Here is a 19,436-nt window from a genome sequence, read left to right as displayed (position 1 = left end):
CTTATTATATAACTCCTATACGCATAGCGCACGCAAATTAAATGCCTATTGGATTGCACATTGTTCGGCATGCTTTGTCAAAGACACCGTGGATCACCCCGCAGTATTAATAACACAGCTAGCCGTGAAAGCAAAATAAACTGAATTGACACGAATAAACATTCGCATGTTATCTCGGGAGAAGGATGAATTCGGGATTTAATAAGAAGACGGTAAAATAAACAAAATGCGATTATCTTGTCATATGGGATTATAATGTACCAAATTACACCATTTGAAGTTGTTTGAATATTAGTGTGACATCACAAAGAAACACTAACTACTAATAATTTGTGTCCAAGCGTTTAAACGTAGATATTTGTATTAATTTGGCTACCATAGAACCCAATATAGCTTACTCATATATCTCAACATAATTATGATCATTTTTTCATCATAGCAAATTAGGAATAGAGTAGGCCTACACATATATCACATCTAGCGCATTATACGTAAACCAATTTTTATCTTTTAAAATCAATTTTCGAATTGTTTAAGCACACTTAGTGAATCTTTATTTATTTAACTGTTTTTCTCTATAATTTTAAAGATACCGTAGTTTAAGAGGGAGGCCGCTTAATTAGCCACTAGCCTTAACGGCTATGTGGCTATGTGGCTTCTCCGGGAGACTTGTCTCCGAATTGTCATAAATAAAACGTATTCTATTAACCATAGGGCTAGATTAGGCGTATGTGTCATGTGCTATTTTACTGTATTTTTAAATTTACCTATGTTGGGTTTACTAGAAAAATCATACAGTACCGCATGCTTTCCTCGTCTATATACATTACCGTATGTGATTATGTTTTCTACTTATGTTACAATGGTTTTACATTTATATCTTATGTATAATGTGAATGTGTTGTGGTGACATTTTGTGGAAGTTTATACCAATATGCCATAGAGAAGAAATACTTTTATTGTACGCCCTCTTGCGATTTTACGCTTGGGATTATTCCATTTTTGAAGTGAAATTATTTACGTCACAAACATTTTTAAAAAATTTAAATTTTAAAATACAGCAAATATTTAAAATGAAAGTATGAAAGTGTTCAACTAATAAATAATAATAGTTCTCGTCTAATATAATAATGAATAGAATTCTACACTGCTGACAAACACAAATGGTATTGGTATGACATAGGGGGCGGCAGCAGATTTGTTTTATATCCATCGTATCGGCGCCGCGGCGCACTTAAAATTATAAATCATATCATAATAATAATATCTCTATGATCATAATATGTACAGTAGAAATAAGATCTTTTATATAAATTTATTATTAATAGCATTTCGAGTGGGCGGGGTTTTAATCTATAATTAGAAACCAGGATAAAACTTTTTGGTAAGATAATTTTAATATTTTAGTAATTGAAATGCATAAATAAAGTCGTATGACTGGTAGGAATATACTACTGTTAAGTGTCTCTATACTTTTGTTGACATTTATTATATTACTGTACACTGCAGTAAAAGTGATCACAAAATACACGAGAAACATCGTGGTGGCCGTCAAAAGTGGAGGTAAAATAAAAATAATATCGATGAACAAACTAGAAATTGAAAACTCAATACCAGAAAACGAAAATTAGAATGTCGAAAAATTATCCGAAAATCCTCTCTAGGTAATCATTCTTGATGGGTGTGGGATTATCTTTTTCCAATAATTATGAAAGTAAATAAATTAATAAATTAATTTTACTCTACAAGTAAATAGTCATGATACTTTATGAAGATGTTGAAAATAATTTAGTGTTACCTCTTACATGACACAAGACGCTTGTAAAAATACACATTTTTTAATATGTTTTTAACTACAAGTTGCAACAGTCGACTAATTCATTGCTCTTAGAAGATCCTGTTAGAACGTACCAAGAAATATCATTAACCTTATTGAGAGATCAGAGAGTCCACTAATATTTAATAAGTTTGATATGCATATTTGAACAAACAAATAAAGTTTTGAAATATAAAGATACGACTTTGCTAGCATTTTTAGGAGTTTGTTTTTTATATCCTTAATAATATGATTTTTATACAATTATCAACATTTGGGTGATATTTTTCAAGGGGAAATTATTCTCTGTTTGATTCAAATACTGTCTGTATTAATAAATAATAGCCTAGACTCGTAAATATTTTATTAATGAAAATAATAATTATGATATGACATAGGAATAAATTGTAGTTCGCCCTCTATATTCATTTAAATTTTGGTACCAAACAGAGAACGCAATCATGCGAGACAAAAGAGGAAGTAACAAGATGCGTCTGTTTTGTTGCACTTTTTCCGAATAAAATTTATATTTATATATTTTCCTGTCGGTTTTTTAAACATTCATAGGTGTATTAGTGTGTATTTAGGTATGTAAGCTTTGTTATTAATAGTCGCTATTATGGGGTTTTTTTCGCCTTGTGTGTGTAATTATTAGACGAGTTAGCTAGGCTAGAGAAATGGTTTCCCTATCTCCCTATAATCTATCCTACAACGAGTACTGTAGGATTATGTAGGTACTTACTTAAAAACTACTAGCCTTAGGCTAGGCCTAGCTAAGGCCCTGGCTGGCCCATTGTGTTTTTAGATATTATTATTAATTATGCCTGCCTAGGGGCTAGGGCCAGGCATAGGCCTGCCGAGCTAGGCCTAGTTAAGTATAGTCTTAGCCTACTACATAGCATAGCCTAAAGGCAGGGCCTAGGCTAGATATCATAGCTCTACTAGGCTAGACCTACTTCTTAGTTAGCCTAGCTAGGCCTAGATTTAGTGGCCTAAACTTAAATAAATGCCATCTTATTTTGCATGGGCCATGGTCTGTAATTTATACAATTAATAAATTAATTTTTTCCAGATACTGTCAGAATGAAGACAACAATAATCTCTTTGTTTTTGTTTGCTGTGGCTTCAGCTCGTAAGTACTGTATTTATTGTTGCAACATTTGAATAATTAATAATATATTGGTTTTACACTGTTACAAACAATTTACAATCAAATAAATGTATTCTCCAAGCATATACACTAATATATAACATTCACATTTTGTGGATACAATATCCAGGGCTGTAGCCAGGATTGGTCATAGGAAACTAAATATTAAGCCCCACAGCAAAATGATTAAACTTTTTTCCTAACTATAAAAACATTTTTTGCAAAAATGTTAGGTCCTCATGTTCTGTGAGACAAGGGTATCTAATTAAATTTCTTAATTACTGACTGTGGTCAGTGCTGAATAACACTAGTTGGTCTTTAATTAAAGGTAATGGTAAATCAAAACATGCCTGTCTAAAATGGATAGGTACTGTAGAAGAAGTCTATAATAAATCAGCTTAGTAACAATGGTCTTTAATTGGAGGTATTAGGCCTATAATTTATAGTCTCAAGTTAGAAGTTTAGTACAAAAATCTATTTTCCCCTAAACAATGTATAGTCCAAGAGGTAGAAAAACACTGGGCCAAAATGGTCTTTAATTGGAGGTATTAGGCCTATAATTTATAGTCTCAAACTAGAAGTTTAGGTAGAAAAACACTGGGCAAAAAATGTCTTTAATTGGAGAATAAACTTGTTTGTATTAATTGGGACTATAATTTAGTTATACCATAGTCCAAATTAGTGTGCAGTACAGAAAACAAGCCACTTTTCCTATACAATGTATTGCCTAAGACAGCCTGCAGTACAACAAAATGTGAATTCATTCAATAAACTATTACCTTTCAGCAGTTTGCCTGATTTTGTTAATATGAATCTACTATAGTATTAAGCTTTACTTTACATTAGATTGGTTTCCTTGAATAAATATGGTTATTATTAGCTGTTGTATAGTTCCACAGTGTTTGTAGTATATTACACATGGGCCTAATTAGCTTGTCACAGTCAATGGCCTCATGCATGCCTCCAACCTCCCTTGTGCTCTGTGTAGGTGAACTAACATGTAGTTGTAGCTTAACTCATTAGCATAATAATACAAGTGGATTACATCATAGCCTGAATAATAGCCTTTCCCATAGCATTCCTTGGAGTACTTTGACTTTGCTATCCAGGCTACATATTAATTAAACATACTTTCCTAGCTAATTTGCATAAAAAAACACCTGTATTATGGAGTAATACTATAGTCAATAGTGGAGTATTTATTATTAATTACTCCATGCTGTAATCAAATTTTAGAAAGATTCAATTAATTTTTTTCCAAATACTGTATTGAAATTAAAAATGGAAAATAGAATGAGTTATTTAATTCAAAAAATTTGTGAATAAAGATAAAGAAAGTAATAAATTAAACAAATATTTAAATAATAATTTGATTTTAATTCATACAGCTCACACACAAATATTGTATCTGTTACTATAAAATTTAAATATTAATGTATTGATAATGGTTGATAAAAATATGCAAATCCTCATCAAATTTTTACTTAGGAAATATTATTTTAGAATTTAAAAGAATATGAATTTATTTATATTTCTGCGATATATAAAAATATGATATGATTTAATAACATTTAGGATTTGAATGACTTTTAAAATGTTAAGTATACAGTAGTCGCATAATATACAGTTTTAGATAAAAAAACGGTTTGATAATAAATTTTGAGCAGAAGAAGATACAAACAATAAATTTATTATTATTTATTTATTTATTTATTATTGGTTTGATGAAGATTTATTACATTTTAAAATTAAGATTACATTTTTGCAATTCATTTTATTGATTATCTCTTAAAACTATACAACAGAAACAACAGTAAAATGTTTTATGGTACTGGCTGGTAGATAATTTAATAAAATTATATCGCAAATTGTTCTTTAAAAATGGTAGTCTATGATGAGTGCCTTTTCCCACTGTCCCACATTGAAATAATTCATTTGTATACCACTACTGTATATTATTTATTTGAGAAATGTAATTTATTATGTGAATATTAACTTTTATCATAATTATTTGATATCTAATCATGTTTTGAAAGTAAAAGGTATTAATATTTTTTTTTTTTGAAAAATGGAAATATTATAAGCACATTGATTGATTCCAGAGGGATGTTCAAGTAACGTATGTTTTTGTTCGTGGCTCTCCCTTGGCAGAGCTCAGGCTATTGCCGGTTTATCCGGGTATGCTAGGCACAACATACCGTAATCCGAATTATTGAGATTAAGATGTTACATTGGAAATTGGTTTTTGCATGATAATGCAATATGTGTTGTCGATTCCATCGTGTGTGATTTCATTTCCCAAGCGTGATACGCTGCTTGATGTTGTGATAGTGTGCTATATCATTGATTTCACGGCGTCTATCGATTATTCATAAGTACAGAATGTAATTTTGAATGTCTGTAGTACAGTGATTTTGTTTAGAAGGTTTTAATCTTTTTAATTGGATGTATTTTTACTAGATTTTTAATAACTACAGTTACAGTAAAGTTACCAAATTAATATATTTTTTTTATTTGTTACTGAATAACTTAAAAATGAGCTTACTTTGGAAGATGAAACTGCTGCATGAAAACGACTATTACCTACAAATTTGACGGCAGTTTTAACCCCCAGGTGGGCTTATACTATAGGAAAGGTGATGATGTCCCTGTTTTCCATTGACCATTTTAGTTGGCCAAACATTGGTCAGCCATTCACTTCAGCCTACTCTAACATTTATTTAGCTGTTGTTTCAATTATTTTCCCCATAAATTTTCATCTTAATAATATAAATAAATTATATATATATTATTTTACGCTGGTACTGGTTGTATAATCTGCTGATACCATGGCGGTATAATAACAACATTGTTTTACCATCATATACAATCATACATTTTGGAAAATATCATTTAAATGTTGTTTTGATTCTAAAAAAAATTAGTAGGCCACATTTCATCAGTTTATACATGTTTAAATAAATCAACTAGGGCAGACAAAACTGTATGGTGTGATCTTGTCAATAGTGTACAACAAGCCTACAGTAGGCTTTCCATTGTACTGCTCACAAAGGTGACTAGGTATAGGGAATTATTGATGCATAAAAACTGAACAATGAAAATTGCACATTTATAGTGTCTCAGCTCTGAATACAATAGAACACTAGCTGATGACCTAACGGACAAGCTATTGTGAAAAGTTCTAGCAGTTTTATCAAATGAAATTCACTTTTAAATATTCAAACGGCAATGTTAATACTATACAGCTATTATAACACTTAACAGGTGTAATTTAGCAGCAATATTTTAATGGAATTTAAGCACTAAACAAGAATGATATTACAGTGTATTTTATTGTCATAAGGGATAATAATCTGTACAGTATGTTGTCCTAACCAAAAATAAAATGAAAATAATGGTAATAACAAGAGCAAGTTTTGACATATGGCCTAAAATTATTAAAATAAAAAGTGGTCCAGATTGCCTCCAAAATGGAATGGCATCTTCCGTAACCACATATCTATCCCTAAAAACTAGTAAGTAAAAACTACAGTTGTATACTGTATGAATGTAAGTTATTTTAAATTCAGTGGATTAAATTAACAAATTCTATATCCTTGCAACCAAAAATAAAATTGATAAATAATTTGTTGTCTTTTTAAGAAATGGATGAGATGAAAGGACCAAAGATTATAATTGAGCCCAGAGATCAAATTGTTGATGCGGACATTGGTATGAACACGGCCAACTTTGGATGTACCGCTGAAGGGGATGGAGAATTAGTATACGAGTGGCGTTTCAACGGTGACGTTATTACAGACAGTAACTCAGATATCTCCATAAGTGGTGGCCAACTGCGCATTACCAATGCGGAGAGAACGAGAGATGCAGGGATGTACCAGTGTTGGGTGTCTAATGAGGTTGGCACAGTGTTCAGTAGGCCTGCGGAACTAACGTTTACATGTAAGTAGGCTTACAAATCATTGCATATGTTTATGAACTTATAGGCCTTCAAAGGGGCATTTTTTTTATAGAATTAGACTATTCAGCAAAAAATAGACTAGCCTACTAAATAAAATGTTCTGTCTTCCTACTGTAAAGTATATGACCAAAATGTTTTCTGTTTGTTGACAAAATGACGACCTTATAAACAAGTATACTAATTGGTTCATTTAAACTAAATAAACCAATCAGTGACTGTGAAATGTTGCGATATAATTCCGTAGGAGCATGGACCTATAGGTCCGTGGTAGGAGCATGGAGAATTATATAGCATCACCTATATATTTCCTCCATAGTAGGAGTGATATAGAGACATTTAATTCTATTACACAATCGTAATAAGTGAAAATTGCGATATCAATTACTTGTCGATGAGCTTTTCACACTAGACTGGACGCAATTACGTGCAGCATTAGCTGTAATCTGTATACAGTGTTCTGAAACGTATATCATATCAGTATATAAATATACTACAGTAATAACGATGATTAAATATAAATGCTTTCTGTTCTTTTCTATCAAATAGTTGTGGACCTTTTTCCAAGTCTGAATGACCAACCAACAGTAACAGTAAATGAATTTTTAAGCACATCATTAAATTGTGATGCTCCCGATAATTATCCTGGTAAAGATAATCATTTATGATGTTTTTGTAATGTTAAATGAAGAAGAAGCGTGGCATTTAAATGCAGTGGCTAAACTAGTGTGCGTTGAACCATGAAAGACCATAGATTTCTGTGTGTTCTAACTAGCAGGTTAGAATAAATGTAGATAGCGCACCATCATTCGGATGAGACGTTAAGCTGTTGGTCCTGTGTACAACGTGGCTTATGTTCATTTTAAAGAACAAATCTAAGGACTTCCTGGGTTATCCTTAGTGTAAAATAAATATTCTAACCACTGATATTTAAATTGCCTTTTTTAGACAAAAGTTTTATTAGACTGGCATCCAAGGAAGAGCATTCCTCCTCAGTGATAATAGTCTGTCCATAAGTCCAACTTCACAACTCTATCTATAATTGTGAATGAAATTTTGTGTACAGGTCTTGAATATAGCTGGATGAAAAATGGCCAGTATATATCAGGAGATCGTCGCATCCGTGTGGGTAAAGATGGATATCTTTACTTTGCCAACACATTCACAGGGGCTAATGGTGATACAGGAGATTACGTTTGCGAGATTCGCAATTCATACAATAATCCTAGTGGGGCATCAAACAAGTATGGTGGGCCTAAAAGGCCACTTCAAGTTTCAGGTAAGGGCCTAGAATAAATACACAATAAAGTATTAATTCTACAGCAAATTAGCAGTAATGATATAATACTGTACTTTGACAATGTTGAGAGAGAGTGGGATGGGAGTAGCATCAATATGCTGATACACCATAATGGCCAGTAGAGAGCCCTTGTATTTTTCCTATTGTAGTAAATAATTACAAACTAATTATTTTTTTCTTTTTTTTACCATCAGCATCTAGGGACCAAAATTACGCCCCACAAGTGGAACAAATTATTGGTACCCAGAATGTATTGGAAGGGGATACTGTGACCTTACAGTGTTTCTTCAGTGGCAGGTTAGTACAACTTCAAAAACAAAAAGAACTGCATATACTGTACACAGTAGATCCCCTCCCCTAACCTTATTTAGGTGACATTCTTAAAAAAGGGGACATTTGTTGTTTTAATACCACAACCAACCCCTAGAAGGGGATATTTGACTGTGAAACAGAGGGAAATATATGTTTTAACACTAAAACCAACCCCCATTCAGGGGACATTTTCCCATAAGACAGAGGGAAAATATATATTTTAGCACTAACCCCCTCAAACATGTTTGTTTTTAGGCCCACTCCATCACTGTCATGGACAAGGACTGATGGAGAGAGTCTGCCTAGTGGATCCTTCCAGACAGATTACAGCCAGGAGCTTGTTATCCCAAATATTGCTATAGAAGATGCAGGAACATATCGATGTAGTGCCTCTAACTCAGTGCAGAGTGGCATCAGTAATGAAGGCACAGTTATTGTCAGATGTAAGTTTCTTTACTGGTGTTCTGAAGCTAAAGCTGGCTTTATCAGAAAGACCGTCTAAAAGAAGTTACCCACCAAATTTAAGTGTGATTTAAATCGCACACCTCAAGGCCATTTTAGGAGTGTTATATGAGTGATCACGCTTCCAACGCCTTAAAAGACCTGACATTAATGACTTGTTTTCCCATCTACATCTTCTCTTAAAGGATTATTTGTGTCACCAACAAATTCTATTCCTCATCATAAAATCTAATGCTAAATATTATTTTGCCATATAGCTAAGCCACAGTGGGTTGACGAAATTGAAGACAAGAATGGCGATATTGGTGGAGAGGTGATTTGGACGTGTGTAGCAGAATCGACAGAACCCATCGTATACAGTTGGTATCGGAATGGTGTGGAAGTTCAAAGTAGTGCAAAGTACCTGGTCAGTAATGGTCAGAGGACATTGACCATCAGTGACCTTCAGGAAGACGATGATGCCATGTTTCAATGCGAGGCTAGCAATGAGTTTGGAATGATTATTTCAACTGCCCAACTAAATGTTAGGGGTGAGTACTTATTTTATATATTTGTTCTTTCTATAGTTATTTAAAATCACATTCTTCATTGCATAGATGATGGTATTATAACACACGCATGTGGGCTAGAAAAATATACAGATATAATAGCGCAGTGGGCCAGTAGAGTGAGAATTGAAAATTCTTTTTTATTCATTTAATTACAGCTTTTGCGCCGATTTTCTACATTTCTGTAAATGTTGCACAACCAGCTGCTCTCGGACAGAACGCCACTTTGAGCTGCCGGCCCGAGGCTGCACCAAAGGCAAGGATTGTTTGGCAACGAGAGGGCGCCACAAATCAGTGGGACGATATTAGGACAAATAACAAATTCTTTGTGGATGATAACTCTGGTGACCTGATGATTATGGATGTGCATTCTGGTGATGGTGGCAGGTATCGTTGTGTAGCTTCCAATGACCTTGGAACCAACACCAGTACCGGCTCCATTGAGGTCAAAGGTAACATCACCATGCTTGGTTCTCAACTTCTATAAAGTAACTTTTGCAAAATAAATATACAGTATGTAATTTAGGAAGTAAATAAGCCAACAAACTTTTACAATCATGGTAATAAATATCTCTATTTATCAGAGAAAAGATTTCTATTTATTGCATCAAACTGTTAATGCGGATACGGTAGCGCAACTCTCTCCTTTATAGGACACCAATCCTATTAAGAGGACACTTTCCTGTGAAACAAACAGACTACAGTAGAACCTCCATTTTACGTACGGTACGGGACCGAAAGGCGTACGTAAAACAAAGGATTCGTAAAATCAAGGTTGACCTTAAATTGACCCCAAATACGTAGAGATCGTAGCTGGCCTAGCAAGATGTGAGGCCTAACTAGAAAAGTACAGTATATACAGGCTGTGCGATGTTTAAATAAAGTGTAAAATATAATTGTTTTCTATAAAAAAAAAACAGTCGCTGCTTTATGGGGAATGCACGTGCGTAGCTTGTCCCACACACAGCAGAATTCCTCACACAGCCATGCTTGTGGCTTTGTGTGCTTTGTTGTTGTTAAATTGCGCCCTCAATGTAAGAAAATGATGACGTCATCGGTTATTTTTAGCGTACGTAAAATCGAGGGAATGTAAAATCAGGTTCTACTGAAAACTACGACTAACCATATTAAGGAAACACTTGTTTGTTTCTGCTGACGGTGTCCTCTTAATAGGGGTTCTATTGTGTTTTATATTCAATAAACTAATATCTCTTTAATAAACAATCTCTTAAATTAATGTACATTAGTTAATGTTTGTTGATGGAATTATAAACCTGCTTTTCTAGAGGGGGTCAAGTTTTTCATGAAACCGACAGACCAGACGATACGTGCTGGCAGAGACAACACCATCAAGTGTGAAGCTAGAGTTGATGACCTGTTAGAACTGGCATATACTTGGCTGTTTAATGGTAATCAATTGCATCTGGATGGGGAAGAGGACCATGATGAACTGGATCTGAAACATTATGACATGGATGTAGAGGTAACAGACAAATTGATAGTGCTGTTAGTAATCTCCAGCAATTTCCATTTTCTTCTGTCATGCCATTCTGATCCAGGTTGCCATGTATTTGTTAATTTTATCTCTCCATCAACCTATTATCATCATCTGGCTGTTTTCATCCATAGTTGGGTAAATCCCTCCTCCAGTAATTTTGATTTTCTTCTGTCATATGCCATTCTCTTCCAGATTCAATCTCTCCATCTTTTTGTCTTCCGGTCCTTTTACCAGTTCTTGGTTGTCATTCCTTGAGCCTCATTTCTATATTGGCAAACCAGGACAAATAGTTGATGTGATGTCTTTGTTTTATAGATGATTGATGTGCACGGTAACCTGGTAATTAAGGATACCACAATGTACCAGCAAGGTGAATATACCTGTGTGGTGACATCACCCATCAACCAGGTGTCTGCCTCTGCCATCATCACAGTCCAAGGTGAGTAACAATCAGTGCCAATATCTTTGATGAATAGCTGTAGTTTTTGTATCCTGTTTACAGTAGATAGATTTCCACTTAATTGGGTTTTACCCTAAATAGGATTTGACATTGTGTTTGAAATATACTTCCCCACATTTGTTTCATGGGAAACTGTCCTCTCAACAGGGGTTTTCCCATAAATAGAGGTTGGTCAAAATGTAAAAAATGTATTACTCCTCTGTGTACCCTTAATAGAAATGTCCCAATGGAAGGTTTTACTGTATTTATTATTGATGGTGGTTGGGTGGGCTTACCCTGCAGTATAATTACTCCAAGTTTCAGGTGGGCTTTTATAATGTGTAATAATCTAGTCCTATAAAATATGAATGTTTTAAATACTAGCATAGAGATATTATTACTATAATATCTCTATGATACTAGTAATTCAATTTGCACCCTGAATATTGTCTATCTAACTTTCATTATAGGACCCCCGGGGGCACCATATGGTGTGCGTATTCAAGATGGCAGTGCTACAGCAACAAGTGTCGCACTAATTTGGTCTAGCGGTAGAGAGGGTGGTAGTCCCATTACATCATACAGAGTCGAAGCTATGACCAATCACATACAAGAATGGATGGAGATTCAAAGAGGTAAACTAGGGTTTGTTTTCTTTTTTTTTCTATTTTATTATTTTACAAAACTTTTTTTAATTTTTTTATAAAAGCAAACTTTCCCTTTAAAAACAAACAAAGGGCAATATATAACTACTATAGGGACATCCTTATTATGGGGACAGCTTCCTGTCAAACAAGGGAAAATATATGTTTATCACTACATCCCATATTTAGTGATACCTCTATTAAGGGACACTTTGTGGGGGTTCCACTGTATAACAAGAAAGTGTATCTACCCCATACTCCTTTTATTGCGTTTCCTTAAGAAATAATGATGGAATGTCGGTCCATGAAAGATTGTTTACATAAATCATGATTAAATCATATCTATTTATAGATATAGCACCTACTGCTGATGTCAATAAAGACTCCGTGACCTTGATTAACCTTTCACCTTGGAGTGTTTACATGTTCCGTGTACTAGCTGTCAATAGGTTTGGTGCTGGTGAGCCGAGTGACTCGTCACCAGAATTTACAACTCAGCCGGCAGGTGAGAATTCTCTAAAAACCGTGTTTCACAACCGATATGTTATCTTTGAATTGGTGTTAAAGACCCCTTCCCTGCAATTTTGGACGTTTTTTGGAAAATAATACATATATATCACTTTAAAAACATTAAACCATGTCATTCCTTGTCTTAAATGTACGTTTTATGGTAAATTATGATAAAAAGTGAGAAACAATGCACTACCTAAGTAGCTCGCGGCGATCGACCTCTCGTGGACGGTCTTAGGCCTAGCCTGGCTAGGCTTAGTTTTGTAGGCCTAGCTGGTAAACATCGGTAACGTGCGAACATCGTACGCTAGCTATATACCTAGCCTGACGTTGTATAGTTGCTGCATTAATTGTCTTTCTATTTTTGCCAGACTCCGTTGATACAAATTGGGGAAAACCCGGTATTTTCGCTGAAAAGTTAGGAGTCTTCCATTTGTTTTGGCCTCACGATCGATCGAAAAGTGGGCCAATTACAGGTGAAAAACAAAAATATCAATCCGCGCGCAATGCATTTTGGGATTTATAGCGGGCCGCTATAATTATTAAAATCGACTTATTTTTCACATTTTTAACCGTTTAAAGACGAAAAAAGTTATCGGAATAGGACCATATAGTATTATTTTTACATTAAATATAGTTTGTGATCTTAAATTAGATCTAAAAAACGTAGGGAATGGGGCTTTAACATTAAATAAGTGTTTTTAATATGGTAGTTGTACTATGCTGTATCTATTAAATGATGAACATGTGCATCCTAAAGTACAATCAAACACAACATATTACATTTGGGAACAGAAATAATTGCCAAGCGTTGCACAGATTATGACACCATAGTAATCACTCTAAAATCAGAGTTCTCTAAATTAACCTAATAAATATGCAACATCCTCTCATCATAAACTCAGAAATGTTAGTGGTATAATATTCCATCTGAACACATACAAAATGAGCAAAAATTGAATTGTTGGAAATTATTTGAAAAAAGATTACAAATATATTAATAAAATGTGGATTTGATAATTACACAGTAGTCCAATTTGAAAAATTTGTAGATTTTGTAGAATATTCATTAAACATTAAACTAATTTTGTTACAGTGCCCACAAAAGCTCCTAGTAACCTTGGTGGCGGAGGCGGGAGAGAAGGTCAGCTTCGTATTACATGGCAGGTAAAGCAGTAGTATTTATTCTATACAATAACATTTCAACACTTGAAAATGTTAAGTATACATAGTTAGTATGACTAAAAACTAACTGTGTCATCCAACATATTGACCAGTAACCAGAAAAGCAATCACTACATGCTGGTCTAAAACGTCTTTCATTTCTGCTTCACCGGTTTCCGGCAAATAAAATAACATTTCAATGTTTTGTTTTCACGACGCCCACCACGGCTATGCGCCATGCAATTTACTTGATATGTGCATAGCCATGTAGCGCATCGTGAAAATGAGAAGTCGCTAATGCTGTACATGCAATCTTGCGTGAACCCTGGCGTCGCCCAGAGCAGGTGTGAAAGACGCCTAAAGTATGAAAGACTGACTACTAAAATTGTTCAAACCCAAGTTTTTCTTATGGTATTCCTCCCGCAAAAATCAGTTTTCAGTAATAAAATTTTACTTCCATTACTTCATGAAAAATATAAATTATTATTCTTATGTCATCAGCCCCTCGGTATGGAAGACTGGAATGCCCCAAGTATCTATTATAAAGTGTACTGGGCTCGGGTTGGATCTGAAGGCCTACAGCAAACTGCTGATGTCAACAATGGTACAGTGGGCGTATTTGAAGTAGAGGGTGTTGAAACGTTCATAGAATACACTGTACAGATACAGGCTGTTAATGATCCTGGCCCAGGACCAATGAGCACTCCGGTTAATATATTCTCATATGAAGAAGGTAAGATGGTTTGTAGGGATAACAAGAGGGGATGCTATATACAATATAGGGCGGTATATTTACAATATAGGACGGTATATTTACAAGAGAGGGTGGTATATTTACAAGGGAGTGTGGTATATTTAATAGAGAGGGTGGTATATTTACAATATAGGGTGGTATATTCGCAGTAAATGAATACTGATTAAAGCTACTGTATGTCCATACTATCAAACTAGTTTGATAAAAAAAGTGCTATGTCCTTAAATATGGTAGTGATGATAATATAATGATATTGTGTATAATTAAACTTTAAGCCGAAAGACACAATAATTATCTTCTTTTGATTCTAACATTTATATTCCAGCACCGTCTACTGCTCCTGGTAGAGTGCGACTGAGCGTCCAATCAGCAATGACTATCAGGGTGTCATGGAATGCTATTAACACACAGGCAGTCCAGGGACAGTTCAAAGGTTACAAAGTATGTTATTTAATGCTATTGCTACTATGAGTATGAATTGTAACTATCATAACCAACTCAATGTTATTAAACAAAGAGTAGCTGATTGATACTTGTCTCGACCAAACAAATTTCCCAGTTTAAGAATTTGAATTGAATTAAATGTCTGAACTTTGTTTTGTATTATTAGATAGCATACTGGACAGATGACATACCAGAATCAAGCGCTAGTATATACACTACATCTGGATCAGGAACCGTTAGCATTATTGATAAATTGGAGGCTTATACACAGTACCAATTTAGAGTGTATGCATACACCGCTGGTGGTAAAGGGCCTGGCAGCACAATTGCAACAGCTAGGACATATAGGTCTGGTAAGTAGCATAGATTAGTAGCTGGGAAGAAGTTTATTATGGTACTCATGAAATTTCCCTACCATACTGGTAGAAATGAAAATTGGTCGGCTATTTTTAACAGAATAATGAAAAGCTAAAAGGATACTAAAACTCTGTCTAAACTATAAAAGTGTATGTGCCCATATATGATAGCGATATGACAATATCAGTAGAAGTGACATTCTTTACATAGATATTTCTATTATAAAATCCAGATTTATGGGTGTTTTCTTAATAAAAAAGAAAATAGATGTATTGGGCAAAGAAAAGTTTTTTTTATATATCTAATTTTGTCTTATAAAACTATTATTCTATTTCCTATAAATGTATAGCTCCACAAACAGCGCCTGATAATGTAAGAGTAACGTTTGGAAAACAGTACAACCAACTGAACATCAATTGGGACAAGATAACAACATCATCAAATGAGGAACAACTTCAAGGATATAGGGTAAATATGTTTAAACTGAAAATACTCTAGATAAGGAGGCTTTTATAATGATGTTCTTCAATAGCACAAGGCTGAGTTTTAAAGGTTCGAGGCTCACTCGCTACATGGTTCTGGTGTTAAAATGAATCTTTTTGATTATGACAAATGTATTGTAGATCTGATGTACACAAAATATTCATACACAGGCAATGTCATAGACAGATTTGAGAGTGCCTGAATTGTTAGCATTGAGGAGAGAAGAAGAAGAAGGTAAAAGATGTAGCATCCACAGCGCCATGAGCAATGGCGCTATACAAATGGACATTATCATATCAGTTATCAATGAATAAACACCATGCTTGGGTTCAAACTCCAAAACTTAGGACAAAAATGACAACTGGATCATGATGTAAATCAAACGCCTGGTTGTAAATGTAAAATAGAATTAATGCCAACTTATAATATATTGTTATTAATCCTTCAGGTTTGCTACTGGCCATTAGGTACGTTTGAGGATGATGCCTATTATGAAGATGTAGAAGTACCAACCACAGAGGTCATGCTTGACCGACTTTATCCAGACCATGTGTACCTTATAAAGGTCAAGGGTTACAGCAAAGGTGGGATTGGTGTTGGACAGGATGAGCCAATCAGAGTTGAAAACAGTAAGTTAAATTTAATGATACAATATTTGGTGGAAAATTGTTTTAATTGTTCTTCGAAGAATATGTAAGGAATGTGGAATGTTTTGCCAGTAAATTTAAAATTATAAATGAATTGACTGATGTTTCAAGACAATGTATGTTTCATTTGTATAAAATTAGTATTAAAATGAATAATAATTTTAATGTTATGTGATTGTATATTTTTATAGATTCGCAGGCTGCTAGACAATCAACGAATTCAGCAACCACCATGTTCTATTCATCATTCCTGGTAGCATGTGTGTTACAGCTTGCCTACCTGCTCTTATTATAATGATGGTTTGTTTGGGCTAAGCTCTTAGAGCCTAGGCCTAAGAAACACCATGCCTCAGTGGGCATTTACCTTCTCTAGACACTGGTAAAAGAGAACCACAAGGCCTGGCATTTACTATTAAATTCTAGCCTAATAAAAATATTTTTAAAATCACATACCTTGTTATTCTGGCTTAAGTAGGGCTAAGTAGCCTGTATATAATCCATAAGATGGAGACCAGTGGTTTATTCTGCTTACATAATACAATCCATTCAACACAGCAAGGCCAAATTCTTCAGACCACCATGAAACTAAGATGTCTAAACTAATTTGCATATCTACACATGGGAAGCTAGTAGTAACAGCCAATCACAATATAGAATCTCATACATCATCAGAGAGAACAAAACTGTTTTTAGTTTTTAATATTTTTGCATATCATTTGGCTGTAATAAAACAAAACAATCCTAATTACATTAAATATCGAAATTAAATATATTTTGTTCCAAAAATCTTTTCTCTAGAACAGAACATATAATATTTAATAACATTACAATTTATTTTGCATTATTTAATATTATGATTATAATTCCATTAAAATCACTACAATTTAAAGATCCTCTAGATATGGACACTTTATTGTACAGGTAATTTTATATTGAAGATTTCAATACTGTATAGTGTTCCTTTATAATATGGATTATTATATTATAAAATTAAATATTTCATGATTGTAAAAAGCCATATCAGTTATTGAACAATATTTATTTCAGAATAAATTCCATATCAAATATGATTATCGTTTATAAATTATAAAAACAATTTAATAACTATTTTAAATAAGATATTTGCAATATTTTAATATTCTTATGCAATACATATGAGGCTTTTGCATTTTTAAAGGATGACCTATATAGCAGGGTACACTCAACAAATTAAGAATTATTGAAATATGAAATTTATAAAAATAATGAAAGGCAAATTTTAAGTTACTGCAGCTGTTTTTTAAAAACAATATTGTATTTATATAGAATTATAATTTAGTAACTGAAAAAGTGTTGAACCTTGTTATTTTAATTTTTGATGATAATAATAATAAGAAAGTGTGAAGATTTTTTGTATTAAAAGGAGAGTTTATCTAAAGAGGATCTATTTTAAATTGAAGTTAGTGTGTAGGTATTTATTTGTCATCAGGAGTTTGTTAAATGCCTTGTTTTGTATTGAAAAATATATGCTGAAAATAATTTGGTAAATTATTTAATTTCGCTTTTCATATCAATCTTTATACAGTATTTTGTAGATTTAGTTATTTATTACAATTTATTTTGAGATAAGATAAATTTGTATGTGGGTTTAGTGGCAAAGGAATATTTTTTTGTAGTAATTATATTTATATATTGATTATAGATTGTAAAGCTTTGTCTACACTATTAAACTAGTTTGACAAAAAAAGCATGATGTGTCCAAATATGGCAGTGATATGACATCATCATGTCCATATATAGGCACATCACATGTTGTCGTCACATGAAGTAGACAGCTTAATCCTAGTGTAAAGTATAGACAATTTGACGTACTATTTTTTACAAAAAGAAGCTTTAACAAAGATCAAAAATCATTTTTTATACATTTTCAGAATTAGTAATGTGTACATATGGGTTGTTAGATATTGTTGTAAAATGAATAGTACATTGAAATATAAACGTTTTTTAAAAACATGGACTGTAAAAATAGTTGAATGTTTTTTCCTTGTAAAATATCATTGAAAGCCTTGTTTTAATAAAACTATTTGAATATTTTATCTACCGATATATATTTTCATTTTTTTAAATTGGTTGAACATTCACAGACAGTGGTGTAATGACTATGAGCAACTTTGGGAGAAAAAAAAACAGACATTAAAATATGTCAAAAAAGGGTAAAGCCTAGAGCTTAAACCATGGGCCTATGTGTCGCACCCCTGTTTATGGATCATCAATCAACTCATAAACCACCATCACATTTTAATATTACTAGCCTACCCTCAAGATAATATCTCCTACTACATAAAATCCATAAGCCTACATTACCTAATGAGTTTGTAGTATACCATGGCCTAGCGAAGTTGGTAGGCCTAAGCCTAATACTACCCAGCCTAAGCATATAGGCTACGTCATATTAAAATAAAGAAATAACTGCAATGACAATGTTCTTATAATTATTGCTAGCTTATTTAAGCAGGATCAGTCATCTCCCATATAAATCTAGATTAGATCTTGGTAGGCCTCGCCGCTTTCCCACGCACATAAAATACACACCGACTATAGCCTACAAGCCTTGACCCAATTACTACAGGCCAGCTAGGCTAAGCTAGCTTACCTTGTTGGGCCTTGGCTAAAAAGGTGCCTAGTGCTAGCTTAGGCCTACAAACTAAAGCTATTCAGCCTAGGCACAGAGTCTAGATAATGGGTAGATCATAAATACATTAGTTTTTAGGTAGTTTGTATCATTAAAATCAAAATAAATTTAAATTAAAAACTTAGTTCATGCTTACCATTTTATTTTCTTTCGCCGTGTCGTCTGATTTTCTGTGGCGTACGGCGGTATCTCATTGGTCAGTAGTTCAATTTGATTTTTCTTTCCTCCACACGTGTGACGTATGACGCATGCGCGTTCATTACAATGACGTCAACAAAG

The 19,436-nt window shown here is 33.5% G+C and overlaps 1 protein-coding gene across 1 annotated transcript; it reads left to right on the top strand.

Annotated features, from left to right (window-relative positions):
* Positions 1–2,286: 2,286 nt before the first annotated feature.
* LOC140059481 (contactin-3-like) lies at positions 2,287–17,582 on the top strand. Its single transcript, XM_072105411.1, has 20 exons — positions 2,287–2,403; positions 2,889–2,948; positions 6,609–6,908; positions 7,474–7,572; positions 7,991–8,203; positions 8,419–8,521; positions 8,792–8,979; positions 9,256–9,528; positions 9,705–9,998; positions 10,833–11,029; positions 11,360–11,483; positions 11,954–12,118; positions 12,480–12,632; positions 13,734–13,804; positions 14,303–14,534; positions 14,881–14,996; positions 15,166–15,352; positions 15,706–15,824; positions 16,288–16,468; positions 16,678–17,582. Exons 2-20 carry the CDS (start codon positions 2,900–2,902, stop codon positions 16,779–16,781), a joined length of 3,168 nt encoding a protein of 1,055 aa, XP_071961512.1. The 5' UTR covers positions 2,287–2,403; positions 2,889–2,899; the 3' UTR covers positions 16,782–17,582.
* The last annotated feature ends 1,854 nt before the right edge of the window (positions 17,583–19,436 follow it).

This window comes from Antedon mediterranea, chromosome 9, assembly GCF_964355755.1.
Source record: "Antedon mediterranea chromosome 9, ecAntMedi1.1, whole genome shotgun sequence".
Taxonomy (NCBI): Eukaryota; Metazoa; Echinodermata; class Crinoidea; order Comatulida; family Antedonidae; genus Antedon; species Antedon mediterranea.
This window is presented reverse-complemented; position numbering and strand designations above follow the sequence as displayed.

Coding starts and splice junctions, on each gene's coding strand:
- LOC140059481 (XM_072105411.1), top strand. CDS start 2,900: ATGAAGACAACAATAATCTCTTTGTTTTTGTTTGCTGTGGCTTCAGCT. Junction 13,805..14,302: donor AGCTTCGTATTACATGGCAG/GTAAAGCAGTAG, acceptor TTATGTCATCAG/CCCCTCGGTATGGAAGACTG. Junction 15,825..16,287: donor AACAACTTCAAGGATATAGG/GTAAATATGTTT, acceptor TTAATCCTTCAG/GTTTGCTACTGGCCATTAGG.